Genomic DNA, 21303 nt, shown 5'->3' on the forward strand with positions numbered 1-21303 from the left:
TCCGTTGTTTATTCGGAAATGTATTCCGGCGCTGCAACAAATCTGATCGGGTTCGATTGCTCCCTCGTAACAGCCATTGGAATGCAAACCTCTAGTTGGATGTTTTAGCAGGACAATGACTCAAGGCAGAGTTCCAGATCTACCAATGGTCATACACTATACAATGTTTTAGAATGGCCATCCCAGTCCCCAGACTTAAACATCATAGAAAATCTATGGATTAGTTTGACAAAAGCAAGAACTCAGCGACTTCTCTTTGACTGTAACAATCGTCTACAGGCTGTTATTTCAACAAAAGGTGGCTGTACAAAAGATAGATGATTATTCTGTTGGGGTGCACCTGTCTTTTGCACCTGTCTGTTTAAATTGCATTGCATCTGTTGATTAAATAAATGTTAAGTCAGAACTGAAATGTTGCTTTTCCCCTTGGGTATACAATGTATCCAAATGAAATTGCTAATTGGAAAGGCGAGCAGGCTATAGCTTGCAATTATGAAAATTCTCAGGGGCGCCCAAACTTTTACATAAAACTGTATAGCAGAAAAACAAAATAACACAATGTCAGATTTTTTCAATATCACGTAACCCTAGTTCCAATGTATTCAACCCCCTTTTGGTCTTCATTTCCCATCATCTCTTGAATCATAAAATCCAATGAAGAGTTTTGCTACATTTCAGTGGCATCATTCTCTAAATGGCTCAGTGTGAATCTCTGCATATTTATGATTCATACGATCCAACACGTTGACTCACGGTGGCGTGCGATGAGGATTTACGGCATGAAAATATATGTTATTATCTCTAATGAGGGAGATCAAAGAAGCACCAACCGAGCTGGATAAATCAAGGACAATGCTCTTAAATCAAAATGCCTTTGCCTCGTTCTCTTTTGCGTTTCATTTCTTCCGGCGGTGAGCTCATTCTTTGAGCATCTCAGAATGTCATCTCTCCCTCTTTCTTCCGTTATCGCGCTGTCATTATCTGCCAAGAGTTGGGCTTTCCATATTGGGTCAGGCCACAGCGCCGCACAGTCAGTCCATGGCTGCCGCAAGCCGCCTGTCTGTTCAGATAGTGTATCAGTAATCTCCAGCTCTAAGCAGCCTGTGTGTGTGAAGCGGTAAGGATTCCCCTGGGCATCGGAGCCGTTCAGGAACACTGCAACAGCCATGAAGGTGTATTAATAGACTGAGATGGTGAAGCCGAGTGTCCTTGACTGCGCTCGAGTGACTGTCTGATGGACTTTCGGCTGTGCGAGGACCTTAAAGTACAAATTATAAACCGTATGATTTTCTTAGCTCACATTGCTAGTTTTACGGTGCATGTCATTACGAAAAAGATTGAATCTTTGATTGAAATCTGAAAATGCACGTTGTGTTTGCTTTCAGTTAAGTTCTCAGATTACGTCTGTCTGAGGTATTTTGCAAAGTCAAAAAACACTTTCTTTGTCTCATAATATGCATTTATTTGAACATAATTATCCTAGCGACTGCCATATGATTTGTTCAGTGATTCTTTTGTTCCCAAACCCCTCCTTAGCGCGATGCTAATCTGTGCTGATTGGTCCGATGACAGTCTGTTGTGATTTGGTCGACAGCGTTCAGCGGTAGACAGAGTGAAATGCCCACCACGGCTTATCAACAATATTGAAGTAGTCAGAGTGCAGATTGTATGTGTGAGCATACCCAACAAACACATCTACGTTGTAGCGATGTCTGTACAACGTTTCATTTTTTCAAAGGCACTGTCGCCACTTGCGTGCTCGCTACAGTGTCACAACGTAGAAATGTAAGACGTGAGAAGGCAGTTGCAACGTTGTCATTTAACGTTTAGCAACCGTGAGATGACGTTCTTACGACATGTACTAATGTTTGTTTTTTTCCTGGCAGTTTATCAGTACTGCCTAGAATACTGGATAAGCAGTATTTTCCAGTATTGCTTAATATTAAATGGTTTATTCATTTTTCTTTTTTAATAAAATAGCTGCATATTTAAACTTTTAAGTGTAAAAATGCCACACAAATGTATATAATCAAACTTTTTTATTTCACATTTAATATATACAGTACACATCCAATTATAAGCAAAGAGTATAAAATGTTTAGATTATATCCAATAATCAAAATATTATATACTAAATTATAATAAAATATTATAAACTAAATAGGATAGGCTAAATTAAAATATCAATGTAGGAGCTGTAACTGAAAAGACACTTTTGTTTTTGTAAAATGGTACAATGATGATGTTTTTATCCAGTATTTTAATTGTCTATTTAGATAGTGACTCTATGGGCTTGAGTATTGTTTTGTTAGCCTGTGACCAGGTTGTTAGACGGTAGGTTAGGTGTGAAAAAAATCATTCAGTGCATAAATATTTAGCTGCCTACATTTATTTCATAAATGATGTTACTGATTTGGTAAAAAACCACACACACACACACACACACACACACACACACACACACACACACACACACACACACACACACACACACACACACACACACACACACATACACACACACACACACACACACACACACACATACATACATACATACATACATACATACACAAAATGATGTATTTTCAATATAAAACGTAATTGTGTGGACTGGATTTTTTCTTTTTTCTTTTTTTTTCTTTTTTTCTTGGACACATGAAACAATATTGCCTGATGCTTTTTTAAAATATTCATTTTCTTTTCTTTTCTCCCTAATTTAATGTTGGTGGCTGTTTTTGCCCCATTGACTTCCATTATCAACATACTTTTTTTATTGCAAAACCATGACACCATATATTATGCATTTTTGATTGTTGGTGGTTTTTCCTATTGGGAAGAGGTAAAATTTTTCAGTTGGCATCATTGACCCTTTAGACAGGTCTGTGCAAAAAAAAGCTTAGTTTCTGGATCTTATATAGAGTATAACCGCTAATTAAAGAGTGTGTATGTGTCTTTGTGAGTGTGAGAGTGACCTTTATGCACTTAACTTGTTGTGTCTGAGAAAATCAAAATATGCATCTCAGCTCTCAGAACTACATGTAGTAAACAAAAACAAAGACATCAAATGTGGTTATAATGGAAGTCAACAAGGCAAAAAGAGCCACCAACAGTAATTTAGGAAGAAAAAATGTAAATCTAACAATGCATCAAAGCCAGTGTTGTTACTAATCATTCACATGTCCAAGACTGTGATAACAGGTTAAATAAAATCCAGTCCACAATGACTTTTTATATTGAAAATACATCATTTTGTGTGTGTTTTTTCATCAAATCAGTGAAATCATTTGTGAACTTGGCGATTAAACAGTTAAAATCATGCAATTTTCTAAGCTATTTAGTAGTTTTGATAAGGACTGAGGTTGATTAACAGGCTTATGCTAAAACATTTTGAAAAAATATTTATCTGATGCATTTTTAGAGCAGTTTAATTCACTGGATGTTTTCATCCCGAACATACCAAAAGGCTAGTAAATTTGAACAGTGCACAAGGGTTGATATAAAAAAAAAATTCTACGAACTGTGTCACAATACGGAAAAAAAAAAATAGTCGAAGATTCTGATTCACGTGGACTAATAAACACGAACATATGTTGAGCATCTACAAGCTTCTCGTATTTCCCAGGAGTTTCCCATATTTCCAACCTGATCTCATGAGGAAAATTTTACATTTTGTCAGTTTAGTGGCTAATTCGTACGAATTCGTATGGGTTCAGGCGTACGAAAATGTACAATGTTAAAAAGGAGGTGTGGCACCCAACTCCACCCCTAACCCCAACCGTCATTGGGTGATGAGCAAATCATACTAAATTGTACAAATTAGATCGTACGAATTCATACGAATTAGCCACTAAATCAAAAAGTTACAAATTGCAGTGAGATTGCGTTGCTATTTCAGACCCATCTACTGCCAACCTGCCATTTTGTTTTGTTATTTTTCACAGAAAACTCTTGCAATTTTCAGACACCTCACCTCTGACACCTAAATCTCCCGGATTTTCAGATGTTTGCAGGTATTATGATAAATGAACTGCCATCGATCATTTGGAAATTTTACTGACCAAACTTGAGCTTGGGTCAACTGGAGTTGTAGAATGTTATGAGCGTCGGAGTTTAGATTGATTTAGGTAAGCCTGACTTGTTTGCAGATGGACCCTAAGCCTCATTGCACTCATCGGACATGGCTGAACTCAAGCCCACTCATGGGAGCATGACGGCACAGATCACGGATAAAAGCCATTGATTCTCCATCGGTTGAATCACACACATTGTTTCGGGGATGTGTCTGAGTGTGTAATGAAGGAAAACATCGATAATGCTGTGAAGTTTTACTCTGTCTGATGTTTTAGAGTGTTTGGTGTAAACAGGAAACATTCTGTGGCTGTTATTCCTGTAAAAGTATTACATTCTTTGACATGTTTCTTGAGGTAAGGTAATTAAGTTTCAGAGCTGTATTGTGTCCAAAAAAATTACTTATTTAGAATTGTTCTTAATGACATAAAACACGGTGGATGGACGGACGGACGGACGGACGGACGGACGGACGGACGGACAGACAGACAGACAGATAGATAGATAGATAGATAGATAGATAATGTGCAAAAGTAAGGACACCCTATGGAATTCCAAATTATATCTTGTCCAATCAGGGCATTAAATGATCTGATCTTTGGTAGGGTTACAAAGTTCACAAGTCAGACACTGCTTATCAGAAGCCTTAACTTATCATCAGCAGACATTTTAGCAGTTAAGTGGTGGAAATTGGGTAAAACAACAAGAAAATTCCAAGAAAAGATCCCAGCTGAAAAAAAAAACCTAAAACAATCAATGTATTGCAGTAGTCTAGTCAAAGTCCAGAGCTCATCCTGACTGCAACACTGTGGTGAGAGATGTGCAAGAAAACACCAAAACTCCTGAATAATCTGAGAGCCTGTTAAACTCATACGGAAAATGATTACTTTACGTAATTGATGATGAAAGTGTATGTACAGGCATCATAATCATGGGGTTTGCACGGTTTGTCACCCATGGCTTTTTGATTTTTGTAAAATAAATAATGACACAGTGTGAGATGCCATTTGATGATGTTCATCTGAGCTTATCTTCTGAATTTTAAGACCATATAGTTTTGTTTTATTATGTAGATACCTTATGGAAAACAACGAGATTCAACAGAATCTCAGACAGATAGATGGATACATTTAATATTACTACATTTGATCCCTTTAAAGGACACTTCTTTCCCAAAATGCATTTTCTGAGTTAAATTTCTGTCGGCTTGTTGGAAACAGAAACAGCGTGTGGCTTCATTCGAGCTTCGAGGAAGCAATATTCAGGTTAAATGAACAAGCCTGCTGGAGAACACAATCTGGAATGACCACTGACATCCTGATTGTGTTTTCCCCTGGCTTGTTTACCAGTTAGTTTGTTTTTAAGGATGCCCAGTCTTTTATTAAACAGAAAGTTTATCCTGAAATGAACAGTATGCAATCATTTCCTTGCTTTTTCATTGGTCTAACCCTGCATCTCTTTACTTCAGGGAAATTCTAGAAGGTTCCAGACAATATTGGCCTTGTATGGACTTGGCTTATATTGATATCAAACTTGACTTCTAGTTGATCATTTGATATCAGAAGTGGCTTATATGGAAGGTAAAGGCCTCTAGATTACACTTATTTTACTAAAATAAAATATGATCATTCCTTGATTTTTTTTAATTAGGACAGTAAGATGTCACTTTGCTTAGACAAAAGTCTTGTCACTTAACAGAAATATTGTACAGCATAGAATATAAAGTCATGGTATAGTGGAAAAAGAATGAATATTGTGTATGACTCCCATGAGCTTGAAATACTGCATCCAAACATCTCTGCAATGACTCAAATAACTTATTAATAAAGTCATCTGGAATGGCAAAAAAGCGTTTTTGCAGGACTCCCAGAGTTCATCAAGACTCTTTGGATTAATCTTCAACGCCTCCTCCTTCATCTTACCCCGGATGCTCAATTATGTTCATGTCTGGTGACTGGGCTGGCCAATCCTGGAGCACCTTGACCTTCTTTGCTCTCAGAAGCTTTGATGTGGAGGCTGAAGTATGAGAAGGAGCGCTATCATGCTGAAGAGTTTGCCCTCTCCTGTGGTTTGTAATGTAATGAGCAGCACAAATGTTTTGATACCTCAGGCTGCTGAAGTTGCCATCCACTCTGCAGATCTCTCGCACACCCCTATACTGAATGTAACCCCAAACCATGATTTTTCCTTCACCAAACTTGACTGATATCTGTGAGAACTCTGAATTTTATTAGTTATTAACTCCATTTAATAAAACAATAGAGTGTGCCTCAACAGGTGAGTGGGTTTGACAAGCCACCTGTTGAAAGCACACTCTATCATCTCTCCGGCATTTTAACCAACACTTCCACTAGTTTTGCACATTCGCACCAATCACTCCTTATCTCCAAAAAAAAAAAACTGCATTTAGTTAGTGAGCCTCACACAGGTGAGTAGGCTTGACAAACCACCTGTAGAAACACTCTGGTCTCTATTTTAAAAAGCCTCCTAACAGTTTTGTATAATCCTCTCCGGTGTGTATTGTTGAATCGATGAATGCCTAATCAGTTGTATGTTGGTTTGTACAAAAGAGCCTGCTAACTTAAAGTAAATTGTGACTTCATTACATTTTTAGCATGTTATTAGGCATTTACATCACCTAAGATTAACGAAAGCTTTGGTAGTTTTCATCGTGAGTTTCGCTTAATTAACTAATGTTATCTATTTGACCCTTAATGCACAGTGTTACCGTACAGTAGCCCTATAAACAGACAGTATTTTCAGCATATTGTAGTCAAGATTAACATGTGAAATGTTCAAACTTGAGCTATTAAGCTCTAACCATTTAAGCCTCTGATAGCTGTTATGAACAGCACTGCAAATACAATGTGAATAATCAAAGTCAAACAAAAAGTTCTCAGGTGTAGCTTAAATAATGTGTCGGTGCTCTTTGGGTAATAGATTCATCATAATAAACAGCAAAAATCAGCCCAATGGACTCGGAATATGTGGAAAAATTATAAAAAATCCTTTATTGGCATGGCTATTTCTTGAATCTGCGCTGTTTTAATGTCAATAAAGACTTTCAAATGTTTTTTTCCACATTTCTTGAATACATTGGACTGGTTTTTGCTGTTTACAATGTAAATGTGCTTCAGAAAGCTCTTTATAACTATAAATCACATATTAATAAAGACTGTATTTTAAAATGCCCTCCATAACAATATTGTGCATGTTCATTATCACGATATATTGAAGATCGCCTTGTGTACAAATATCATCTTTAGTATTTTGTCTGAGGAAAGACCATGTTAGAATGACATTACGGTGTATACATAAAGAAAATATACATTAGGAGTTATGAACGAATTCACAATATGCTGCATGTTTTAATGTAGCATGTGCAAGTGAATGCAGCAGCACAGCTCAAAGCTCAACGTGGCCTTATGCCACAAAAACAATCTTCCTGTCATGACTGTGAGCTTAGCCTGAGATCACTGTGAGCGTGATTACATGGCCATCAGAACTGTTGCCAAACTCCACTACGTCCTTTGGGAAATACAGGCCTGGAGCACACTAACACTCTTTCCATACGGTTTCACCCTCATCGACAGCTCCAGCACTCTGTGAGATGGCAGACTGAAAGAGGATTGCAGTTCCCTGACTGAGCGCCATGGAAATACACGACCATCTGACATACTGCAACCTTAATAATTCATTAGATATTGTTAACAGCTTGATATTGTTATTTAAAGGGATAGTTCACGCAAAAATCCAAACGTATTACTCTCCCTCAGGTGGTTTCAGATTCAACTGTTGAAAACAAAAAATATTTTGAAGAAAACTGATAACCTGTAATTAAAAAAAAACAAATGCTACAGTGTAAAACTCAAAAAGTTAAGATAACTGAATCATTTGAGGAAATCGATTGAAACAAAACAATTAAGTTTAAAAACTAATCCCAATGAGTACTGTGAACTTGATCCAATTGAGTAAACGAAGCTATTTGAGCACAGTAAAACCCAATAAATGAAGAGAACTCGAACCAACTGAGTACTGTAAAACCCAATAAGTTAAGGCACAGGTGTCAAACTCAGTTCCAAAAGGGCCGCAGCTCTGCACAGTTTAGTTCCAACACTAATTAAACACACCTGATCAAACTAATTGAGTCCTTCAGGCTTGTTTGAAACCTACAGGTAAGTGTGTTGGAGCAGGGTTGGAACTAAACTGTGCAGGGCTTCGGCCCTCCAGGAATTGAGTTTGACACCCCTGAGTTGAGGCAACTCAAACCATGAGGAAACCAATTGCAACAAACCCTTTGAGTTAAAAAACTAAGCTACATGAGTACTGTGAACTTACTCCATTTAAGTTGAAGTTATGAGGTATTTAATTAACTCATTAACTTCAACATTAAGTTTGAAACTCTTTTCAAATTAGTAAAATTAACTTTTAGTCGATTTTGAGTTAACTACACTCATTTCATTTGATAAAGTTGATTGTCGGGGTTTACAGTATGGAAGTCAATGGTTACAGGTTTTCAAAATTTTGTTTTTAATAGAAGACTCTCAAAGGCTTTGAAACAAGTAAAGGACGAGTAAACGATTACCTTTTTAGGTGATCCATCTCTTGAATACTGCATAGGAAATATTTTTAAACATGGCTCTTCTTTTTTCTCCTCATTTGATGGATAGTATTTGTGCCATCTTGTTTATTAGATGCGAACATGAAGTGTTGTTTATTAGTAGTCCGGTTTCTCTGTGCACTGCTGTGTGTGTAGGCCTCAGAATCAATGTTTGTGTCGCACTTGTTTACCTATTTGTAATGCAGTCAAATGACGACAGAAATCCATATCTACATGTTCTTCCACCATTTATTAGTTCACCAAATACAGTGAAAATGGTATTTTAATATGCAATGATTCATTCTTAGAATGTCATGACATTTTTGTTGCTTTTTTGCTTAATAAAACGATGTTCCATTATTGAAAAGTATTAAGGTTTCATGCACAACAAACCATAGTCAGTTTCTTTAGAATAATGGTACAAAACAAAGCAAAAAAATTAAATCAACCAAAAAACAAAAAAACAAAACGTAATGTCCAAAAACCTGTCAAATAACAACAAGTTATTTGAAGATATCCGTAAACAGTGCAGTAGATTTCTAATATCGCCATTGTTCTAACAAATTCATCAACAAAGCTCAAGTCACAGTTTACGATTTCCATATAACAGTAGTTCAACACGGATGTGTGTGTGCAAAAAACCCAAGAAACATTCATTCATCAAGTCCTTTTTTTTTTCTCAATTAAAATAAAAAACTCCAAACCATATTATCCTCTTGTCCCTGTCTAAAGATTGTTCTCTGAAATATAAACATCATTGTTGATGAATCTTTAAGACGACATACTAGCATATCATTTTAAATAACAAATATTTAGATATAAAAATACAAATATGACTTTTTTTTCAAAAAGAAGCGTGCCAGGGTAAGATTCATGGTGGCACCTTTGTTGGCACCAGAGTGAAAGTTCATGCAAAGAGATGGACACGACCAAACAAATGTGAGAAGCTGATGAAAATAAATAAATGAATAAATAAAATAAACCAATTTCTGAATATAAAAACCTAAAATGCTCGGAAGAAACCAAGACGCATTCATGTTAGGTTAATTACACGATGTGGTAATGCACAATGTTCCTCTGTGCTTGTACTCATGATGTGAATCCGTGGCGCAGGTGCGCAAATCAGCTGCAGTGAAGGGCAAAACAATAGCTCACCAAACGACTATACGCTTCAACACCTGTGGGCGTGTGTGTATGATAATATTCTCAATTTGTGTCAAAGAACATGATGCAAAATAGCGAAAGAAATTATTCACATTGCACCATCCGTACATAAGGTTCGTTTATCATCATGTCTTTGTGTGTGTGGAGTCTAAAATGTCTCTAAAAGCAGCAGTCGGATTGAAGTCGACGCTCAAGGCAGATCCGTGTGCGTGTGTTTGTGTTTGTGTGTGTCAAGGGGTAGGTCTTTGAGCTAAGATACTGTACAGCTATAGTAACAGAGCTTAAGATGCGGTTCAGTCTTCGGTTGAACTTCGTGTTGCTTACAGCGCTTTTGGAAGATGATGGTCGTGGAATAATAATGACAAGTCCATCCATCTTTATTCACAGAGCCGCAGCGCGCGCGCAGCCTCAACATCTCCGACATCTTCCTCAAAGCTTTCATTCGGCTGTCGTTTCGTTTATATTGGAGAATTGCCAGCAAACCCCAAAGGAAGTTCCGTCTCCCCCTTCTTTAATTCTCTTTTTCCCTTTTTGTTTAGTCTCCTCTTGGTTCGAGCGTCGTGCCACCGTCCCTCCATCTCTTTGCAATCTTCTTCACATGCACAACCGACAAGTGCTTCAAATCGGTGATAAAAAATTGAAATGTCTGCAAGGCATCGCGCGGGTTTAAACGCCCGGTGATGATTTGTCGGTCATGCCTTTCAGCACCTCATCTATTCGGTCGTCCTCGATGACCACTGTAAAGAAGACAGACAGCTGATGTCAAGACAAGACTTCGCACCATGTGCGCATTTGTGTGTTTTGAAACTGCGCAACTGGCGTCACGAATGAATTCAAGTGTTCAAGAGCAGCAATTTATTCGACATTCAATGCTATTCAATATTACTGACATAGCTGAGGAAGACTGATTACCATCTCTACAGTAAAATGGCTCGCTTTGGAGATTCGTAATCAAACGTTTACCTCACATTTCAATGAATAAATAATTCATGTTAAAAATAAAAATCTGTCATTCGCTCGCCTGTACGCTTTTCCAAAGCTTTGTTTCTTTCGGTCAGCATTTACTTTTATACCATTATAAATGTAAATCATTTTGGGCTCATTATATGTGTAACAACATCACAAAACGACCAAAACAAATAGCCAATTATGGACTCACAAGAGTGTCACTTTTAATGCTTATTTTTCCATGTGAATGCTGACCGAGGCTGTCATTCTGGCTGCGTATTTTTTTTTGTTTTGCGCATAAAAAGTGCGTAAATCACTATTTATTTAACTTATATGTGTATATATTCCATTTGGATAACGTACCTCTCTTCGCCCTGCCGATCTGTCCAAGTTTTGGAGGTCTTTTCGCCTGCGACGCTCCGAAGAACGAGTTGGTGTCCTGCAGCCCGCAGCTGAAGGACATCTGACTGACATCAGTGTCCGCTCCGTATCCGCTCATTTTTCCCTCTCCGTAGGGCAGGACCTCGGACATGGCTGCTGTGAAAGACGGGCTTAAGAAGGCGGTAAAGAACTGGTGTAGGTAGAGAGGCAGCTACGGTGGATATGGCAACTATCCCCGCAAAAACAAGTGCACTTCTTTTTTAAGTAGAAGGTATAGATTTCCCCGTCGTAAATGTCAGACTCCTCGCACCGCCAACTTCCAAGAGGACTGGAGTGCTCGGTGCAGAATGAGAAACAGAGAGAGAGAGTTAGCGGGAGAGTGCGACTACATCAGCGGTCGACGAAGTCTGCTGTAAGATACGGGAGATCCCGCGATCATAAAGGAAACCCGGGCGGAACAGTGAAGTCATCCATCCGGGCGTGTGTGTTTAGGAGAGAGAGAGAGGGATGGGGACTACAAGAGGTGCAAGGGTGGCCCCATCAGGCGAACGCTGAAAATAGCGAGAGGAAACACTGAATGCGCACTCAACACTCTTCTTTGTGAAGCACAGTGTTGTTTACAGGGACATTTGGTAAGGTAGAAGTTTATGGACTCCTTCGACAACTATATTGTGCCGTTATTTGCGGTGTTTTGTGTGTAATGCTGCATATAACACAGGGAGTTTTAGTCTAGATGCCTGTCATCATTTATGATTCTATATGACCGAATTTAGAACCTACTAAAATATAACAAATAAGATTTGAATGTTAATTTAAAATATATTTAGCTTCTATTAACTGATATTGCTAATGAAAACGTAGTAAAAAATTCATATTTTAAGGCAACCAGCTTCAGGACATTTTGAGTTTACTCAATCAAGTCAAGTGTAACTCAAAAAAGCTCTGGAGCAAGTTGCCATATACAATTTTGAGTTAAATAAACTACATTGTAGGTCAATGTAGCCTATAGCCTATGTCAGAGATGCCCAAAGTTGGCCCATTATAACCTTTGATTTGGCCCACCATCCCATCTGAGAGCTAGAATGATGGTGCAAATGCCTTTAACACAGAAGTCATTTAACTTTTTGTATAAAGTGTTGTGAAATGTTTAGCAAAAATTTTTAATTTGTTAAAGTATTTTTTTATTCTTTATTGTACATGGAAAAGGTGCATTTAGACAAAAAGAAACTTTTTAAAAAAAATTGTTAAAAAAATTATTTGATGTTTTATATTTACTGAAAATAAACTGACACATTTTGGACATACTGCAGCAAAATGCCTGTAGTCTTTAAAGGAACACATTTGACACTGTTGAGGTACAAAGTGTCTTGTCACTGTAGGGGTGCCTTCATGGATCAGATTTGTATCGTTGATGAAGGTACAATATTGTATCTGCAGTTTTTAAAATCCAAAGGTACATTTTGGTTTCTCACAGTAAAAAATCACGTCCTTAAAGGTACAAACTGCAATGATACAAATTTGTTTCTTTGTCTTAAGGTACAATTCTGTTCCATAAAAAGGTACTGCCCCAGTGACAGGTTTGGACCTTCTTTGGTACAAAATTGTACCATTTTTTCTGAGAGTGTCCCATGTAAGATATAAAACAGTTTTTTTCCAATTGTCACACAATCCCTTTGTAATCACTTAAAAGGTCATTTAAGTTACTTAATTTAGGAAATAAAAATAATGTTTGATTAGTTTTACAATACTAAAATGTCTGCATGAACACTTTGCATATGCAGGACTCTTGTCAGCTCAAATATGTAGAATGCAAACACCAAAAGGGGCGAATATCAATAATGAAACTATTTATTAGAAAATGCTTACCAAATGTAGCCTTAAATGTTAGGTTTACATTACTTATAATTTTGTTTTACCAGTTGTTTTGTGTTAAATAACTTAATTATTAATGTTTATGAGTTTCTTTAAACACATGTTTTTAAATTATTTGTTTTAATATGAAAATGATTCATAAAATCACTTTGCCTTTCCCGTAACACTGATTTTCATAGATATTGTAGCCTAATAAAGGAGTTGTCTAACACTAATTTATCTTTTTCATGAGAACAATCATGTACCTTCTTTTCAGTTGTATTATAAAAGGCACAGAACAGTATCATATGAGGTCTTTTCTCTACTATATAATGTTAAACTTTTACAAAAGTACAAAACTGTTCCTTAAGGAACATTATTTGTACCACTGTGTACCTTTTTTTCTGAGAGTGTAGCTACATATGAATAAATATAAGCAAGTACAGTTTGTTCCATTGCTTATTTGAGCCTTTGTTTTACTATCCAACGCCGTGTTTACCTTGTTTAGCGGCTGCAGTGTTTAAATTCAGGGAACTGCTTTCGAACAACTGTTTTGACAGTAATAGCCAACGCCTGGTTCCCAGTAAGTGGAGGTTACGCAGAATCTGGAAATGTTTTTGTTACGGTTGTTTTTGTTCGTTCAGCCTGATTAGGTTCACTTACCGTATACCGGGGAAAATGTCACCGTAAAACGAAGACAATGCCGCAGCTGTGCAGGCGTCATCAGCGCACGTCACGTCTAGCGTCGCGCGCCCTCGGTCTCCAGATGCCGGAAGGTGTTCGTCACACGACACACCTGTTGCCTTTTCGTTTGAATAGGTATGTTTTTATGACGACTGCTTTGTGATGCACACGATTATATCTTTCTCTCTATATCTAAGTGACGTATTTCAGCACCATGGACAGAGCTCGCTATGCTGGAACAAAACAGTACAATAGAAACCATCACAGAAAATTAGTTTGATTTGAACTACTTGTGACCCTGAACCAAAAAACAGTCATATGTATCAGTTTTTGGAAGCGGAAAGATAAACATAATCTGAACGCTGAATAATTAAGCTTTATTTTGATGTTTGGATTGTTAAGATAGGAAAATATTTGGCGATATTCATTCATTTATTGATTCATTGATTTTCTTTTCATAAAGAAGTGTTCTGTAATATACTCTACATTATGAACACAGTAAGAACATGATATTTATATTTTGAAGTACTTAACGCAACCTTAATATAAAGAGAAACCCTAATCATTAATTAAGGTTTGATATACTTACAGAAAGAAATGTATTAAATTGACTCATGGAGCTTGAGCTTTACTTAATTTTCAAATGAGTTTTGGCATGAAACAAACAAACAAAAAAGATAATTTAACTCATACAATGCATTTTTTCCATAAGTATAACACTGCAACATGACACATTTGTGGTCCAGGGTCACAAATACCTCAAAACTATTTTACACCATCAAATTGTAACCATTAAAAAATGTACATGTAAGGGTTTATTGGGTGTTTTATTAATTAATTAATTAATTAATTTATTTATTTATTTAGGTATTTAATATGCCACAAATAGAATGTATGCAGTATGGAGACCTGGACTGGTCATTAAAATTTTCATATATAATCAATACAATTTCCAAAGTACCATTAAAATCATTACAAATTCAATGAGGGCTTCTATTGTTTTTATTTATTTATTTATTTATTTATTTATTATTTATTTATATACACTACCAGCCTAAAGTTTGGGGTTAGTTTTGTCATGTTTTTTTTTTCTTTTTTAGAAAATTATTCTGTTTATTAAAGCAGCATTTATTAAATGTAAAAAAAGTAAAATTGTTAAATAATTATAAAAAAAATCAAATAACTGCTTTATTATTGTATGTAGTTTCTAATTAAATTAATAATCCAGGTATTATTAATTTTATTACTATTACCATCAATAATAATAATTATATATATATATATATATATATATATATATATATATATATATATATATATATATATATATATATATATATATATATATATATATATATATATATATATATATATATATATATATATAATATATTAATATTAGAGTCATTTCTGAAGGATGATATGACTGAAGACTGGAGTAATAAAGCTGAAAGTTCATCATTTAAATCACTGGAATAAATTATTAAATAATAAACTACTTTTGATCAATTATTTTATAGTGCAATAACGTTTCACAATTTGTACTTTATTTTGATGAAATAAATGCAGCCTTGGTGAGCAGGACAAGCTTATTTTAAAACATTTGAAAATCCTACTGACCCCAACCGTTAACTGGTAATGTACATGTACATCATTCTTAAAATAAAAGCACAAAACATGAAAGATGAACCTCTAACCTATATTTTACTGTATCCCCTGCAGCACAACAGCTATCAGTGAGCGCAGGCTTCTTCTTGTGAATCAACTGGAGCATTAGATTGTTGGCATGGCAACAGTCCTCAGAAGACAGCCGTTCTCAAAGCTCATTTTCATATCTCCACTGTCCTCCTGAGCAATAGGATTTTCATTGTCCGTGCCACTCCACTACACAAGTAAATGAATGAATGACGGTAGGCCCATCCACCACAACAAATCATCTGAAAACCACCACAGAGGTCTGCTCTCTGAAATTAACCATCATCCGCAGGCCAACTGAGAAATATAGCAGACTTTTTTTCTTCAGTTGAACAGTTGAATGAGGATTCATAAAATGCAAGTATGTATATATATATATATATATATATATATATATATATATATATATATATATATATATATATATATATATATATATATATATATATATATATTAAGGGTGTAACGATACGCGTATTCATATTGAATCATACGGTATAAGACTTTCGGTTCAGTGCGCATTACGATCCGAACATTTCAATTTAGACTAATATCTAAAAATATAAAAGGGAATACGTAGAAAATATAATGTTTTCAGTGCAACAACGCTCAAAATGGCATCCCAAATGACGTGGCAGACAACATGCTGCCTTCCCCGCTGTCATGTTAAACAGTTGACCATCGCTTTTGAACTCACTTTATTAAAGCATGCGCTCATTAGCAATCTTGCTAGCTTCTGTGTCAGCCTGGCTACTTGTGCTGGCTCCGCCCCCATTGCCCCAGTGTTACCACGACTGGGGTGGAGTGACAGGAGACAACAGGAGGTAAGATCCAATATGCAGTTTTATTCAAAAGGTCAGGCAAGCAGTGGTAATCAGGTGCAAACAGGTATATATAGGCAGTCCAGAATCATAAACGTCAAACAGGCTAAAGGTCGAAAGGCAGGCGGCTAAACTGGATAACAAGGGTACTAGGCTAGGATCGATACACGGAGAGACAAGACAGGGAAACGCGTTGTAATGTAACTCAGGGAAAACAAGACTCGGCAAACTGGTAGCGTGAGAGAGTGGCTTATGAATGGGATGAAATCAGTCTGTGAACAAGGTCCAGCTGGTGATGCAATCAGGAAACATGAGTGAGCAGGCGTGCGTGTTTGGGAGCAGTGCATGTATGAAAATGTAGTCCTGGGAAATGCGGAAATGTAGTTTAAAGTTCGTGTGAGAACCAGCGATCCTCTGGGAAGCGATCGCTGGTTGTGACACCCAGCAACCCTGGAATCCCGACACAAAAGAGCCAACCTCCAAACACTACTCCAGGCACACTCTACACTAGCTCACAAAATGGCTAGTAATGTTAATGTAATCACAGAAATCCCAAACGAATAATAATGTTCTGGAAATCGTGCGTCTCCTCCCGGTCCTTAAATACGTCGCACACCCCTCTCCACCGCATCCCTATCAGCTCCTCAAGTACATTGTGCACAACTCAACCCCGCCATTGAGGTACATCGCACGCACACGCCTCCTCCTCTCTTTAGATACGTCACGCACCATAACCGCTACCAAGAGAGTGGTGGAAAAAAACATCTAAAAGATCTTAATCGGTAGTGAAAATGTCGGGTTTTAAGAAAATGTTTAAGAAAATGTTAAATGTGATAGAGCCCCGTTACATTACTCCTTCATAAGCCCATTTCAGTCAGATAATTCCTGCTTTCAGATCCACTGAAATGGCATGTGACAGTCAAATCAAGCAGATCTGTGCTATTTGAGTAAAAGGTGGACACTTATCTTTTTGAAAATAAAAAAATACTTAAAAATAGGTTGAAACTGAGCTCCATATAAAAACTAAATTGTTCTTTTCTTTTTATTTGTTTAACTACTATAATATTACATTAATTTGCTGTGATTAATTACCTTGATTTTTGTTAACCGTTACACCCCTAAAATATATATATATAAGCAGTATCACACTCGTAGCAGTGCGATATGACTGTATATCAACACTGGTGGGAGGCGTGCGTTCACACGAGGCCGTAGGCCAAGTGCCTGAGTGTCCCACCAGTGTTGATATACAGCCATATCACACTGCTACGAGTGTAATATTGTGCTTATAACATCAGTTCAATTGTGTATATAAATTAAAAAAATCAAACACGGAGAGTCTAAAAACCCTTTTTTATTAGGAACAACTTTCTTCCGCCATTCATTCCCATCTGCAGCTGACGTCAAAACAGCAGAAGCCGTTACTAATTCACCAACATCACTTTAGAGCTAGTGTTTGAATGACTCTATATCTAAAGTGATGACAAAACAGCTGATTTTGATTACACTATAAGATTATAAGGCTGAACGTGACATGAAATGCCATCCATCTACAGAAATATCTTCTTAGAGTGTTACAGTCTACAGTATTTCTCTGTTGCAAAAGGGATTTCACAATAATTAACCCCAAAAATAACAACGAATCCACTAACGTTACGAAATATTTCCTACAATTATCAGATGATATGGCATGCTGTGTGCACTTAATTGTGCTCGCAAACCATTCACGTGGCCTCCATTTCCCAGGTGAGTGAAATTATATACTTATATACCATATCTATAAATGTATTTGTTTTATTTAAGATCATTTATCATTTATAATGTTCTTTAGAGCTGTAATGCACTCCAGAATCTGACAGACTGATTAGCTGTAGGCTCTAAAACAGTCATCTGAAACACTGTCATACAGTGTTGTGCTTGGATTTCATAAATAGCCTTGCATTTACTATATTTTAAGTGTTTGGAAGTAATTCACATTTTCCCTTCTGTAGAAAAACATCATAAGAGTATTGTTTAGTGGCTCAATGTAAATCAACTTTGTTTTTAAAAGACTAAACACTGAATTGATGTACTGTAGTTGTGGTCAGAACACAAACGAGGAGCAGGTAAAGAAGTTTTAAACATTTCTTCGAAAGAAAAGCCTGTCTAAGCAAAATGCTAGCAGGCATTTGTAGCTCCGCTCACGCTCCGCCTCTTTGTCCTTGTTAGGTATCCCCTAGTTGGTGCGATGACATGCAAACAAAATGCAGACGGTTGGCCACCTCTAGCTTCTTTTAAAAATTTGTTAAAATTTATTTATTTTATGTATTGAATAGTAAATGGTCAGCAATTATTGCAGTATAATGAAACATTGTAAACTATAGAAGCAACATAGAGAATGCCAGGGGGATAAAGCAGTAAATAAAAGAAATGAAAAAAAAAAATTTAAATAATAAATGAATAACCGGCACAATATTCATGAAATAATGATAAAATACAATAAGTTAAACAAGAAATACATGTAAAGTAAAGCTTGAAACTAAAATAAAATATTAAGAGTGTACAGTTGAAGCCAGAATTATTAGCCCCCTTTTGATTTTTTTCTCTTTTTTAAATATTTCCCAAATTATGTTTAACAGAGCAAGGAAATGTTCACAGTATGTCCGATAATATTTGTTCTTCTGGAGAAAGTCTTATTTGTTTTATTTCGACAAGAATAAAAGCAGTTTGTAATTTTTAAACACCACTTTAAGGTCAAAATTATTAGCCCCTTTAGGCAAAATTTTTTTTCGATAGTCTACAGAACAAACCATCATTATACAATAACTTGCCTAATTACCCTAACCTGCCTAGTTAACCTAATTAACCTAGTTAAGCCTTTGAATGTCATTTTGAGCTGTATAGAAGTGTGTTAAAAATACCTAGTCAAATATTTTTTACTGTCATCATGCCAAAGATAAAATAATCAGTGATAAGAAATGAGTTATTAAAATTATTATGTTTAGAAATGTGTTGAAAAAAATCTGCTCTCCATTAAATAGAAAACGGGGAAGAAAAAAAACAGGGGGGCTAATAATTCAGGGAGCCTAATAATACTGACTTCAACTGTAAGTAATTCAAAATGAAGTACTGGTGTTACAGGGGAATTTTAAATAGGGCTTGACAAGATATTGTTTTCTTAGCCTTACCAGAAAGTGTTTCGAAATATTGTTTCAATTCTTTAATGAACACCTTACAAAGCAGTTAATTATTGAACAATTTGCATTGATGTGATATTTAGCAAGTAAAAGATTTAGAAGAAGTAGAACGCGTTCTAGTATTATTGTCTGTATCAATAAAACCAAATAACACATGTTCCCAAAACAAAGAAAAATTTAAATGTCAACTCCATCTTGTAGCTTCTTTTGCGTTCTTCAGAAACCCATGGGTGAAGTCACGGATGCAACGTCCATATCTTTTACAGTCTATGATATTTCTTCTGGTCTCATCCAGCTATACAATGCTTGTTCACTACAAACTCTTGCATGACGTGAGTATAAACCCTGAGTTTACAGCAATGATTGTACGTATATAACCCAATGCACTTTCTCTTTCTTTGCTTGCGTGTGTCTCTGTCTCAGCTGTTGTGTGTGGAAGTGTCCTCTGGGAGAAGTGTTTGCGGTCACAGTGGACTCTGCTGACTCATGCACTGTAATTGCTGACTCATTCTCTCTCCAGCAGGGAAAAAAACACAAAATCACAAAAAACCTGAGTCTAACGAAAAACGGAGAGCAAACATGAGCTAAAATTGCACAGTTTTGTGCAGATGTATGGGAGAATGGTAACAGAATATATCACCTTCTTGTCAGCTGGTGAGGTCAGCAAACATCTGGTTAAGAATTGTTTTTATTGCTATTATTATTTCTATTTATTTGGTTAGTTCCTTAGATTGTTTTATTTTGGCTAGAAATAAAATTCTATTTTTTAAAAAACATTTTAAGGTCAACTTTATTAGCACCATTAAGCATTTTTTTTTTGATTGTCTACAGCAGTGGTTGTCAAACTGTGGTACGGCTTCATGAGCCTTCTAGTTGTACACAGTGTAATCCATTATGTCATATGCACAAGCAATATATATTTTAAAATGGTTCATATATGAATATGATAACATATAGCCTATATTTATGAGGTCCAAGCAACATTTTCAGGTTTAGATGAATAGGATACTATAGGTTATTGAAGTATTTAAGAACAGATTTTTTTTACTTTTTAAGAACAGTAGCCTACCATTTTTAATGAACTTTTAAAAGCACATTTTAATTTAAACGTTGACAGTTATTTTGTTTGTTTGTTTTACATATAAGCACCCCAGTGTTAATGTTAAAGCTATTTATAAAGTTTAAAGTGGCAGATAATAATAAATATTATTAATAATAGTAATTTATCTGCCACGTTTTTAAACTGTGCAGAGCTGTAGCTGCTTAACTGGGCATACTACTCTACTGTATTTCAATACTGGTCATATGGTGTTACTTGGAGGGACAATTTTTTCTGAGGTGGTATTTGATGAAAACAGTTTGAGAACCACTGGTGACAAACCACCATTATACAATGACTTGCCTAATTACCCTATAACTTACCTAATTAAGCCTTTAAATGTCACTTTAAGCTGAATACTACTCTGTAAAAATAGTTGGGTTTAAAATACCCCAACATAAAACCCAACTATAGGTTATTATAGCACCTTCCCAACTATAGGTTATTTTAACCCAACGCACTGGGTTATTTAGATTAAATGTTATTTTTTTTCCATTTTGGTATTACTATTGCTACTATTACTAGTACTACTATTAATTTTATAATTATGACTGTGTACATAAACAACATACAGGTTAAAAAATACTTAAAATGCTTTATTTCCATTACATTTTTAATTCCAGACACGTTTGTATCTGGAAGGCAACAGACCTTCACCAAGATCAGACGCAACATCGGGTTGATGTCTCCGCTGGGTCCTAAAGGCGAGAATGAAAGCCGAATAAATTAAATATGTGTATCAATCCCCCCGAAAAAAATGTAGAGATGAACACGGAAGGTAGATAAACTGTTTTTATCTGTTAAACATAGAAC

The 21303-nt window shown here is 36.0% G+C and overlaps 2 protein-coding genes across 2 annotated transcripts in view; one reads left to right on the forward strand and one right to left on the reverse strand.

Annotated features, from left to right (window-relative positions):
• klhl24a (kelch-like family member 24a) overlaps positions 1-21303 on the forward strand; it is an 802375-nt gene that overhangs the window by 364694 nt on the left and 416378 nt on the right. The gene's annotated exons all lie outside the window — the stretch shown is intronic.
• camk2n2a (calcium/calmodulin-dependent protein kinase II inhibitor 2a) lies at positions 8903-11603 on the reverse strand. Its single transcript, NM_001145089.2, has 2 exons — positions 11147-11603; positions 8903-10572 (listed from the first exon to the last, which is right to left on the reverse strand). Exons 1-2 carry the CDS (start codon positions 11313-11315, stop codon positions 10502-10504), a joined length of 240 nt encoding a protein of 79 aa, NP_001138561.1. The 5' UTR covers positions 11316-11603; the 3' UTR covers positions 8903-10501.

This window comes from Danio rerio, chromosome 2 (assembly GCF_052040795.2).
Source record: "Danio rerio strain M-AB ecotype USA chromosome 2, GRCz13ab, whole genome shotgun sequence".
Classification (NCBI taxonomy): Eukaryota; Metazoa; Chordata; class Actinopteri; order Cypriniformes; family Danionidae; genus Danio; species Danio rerio.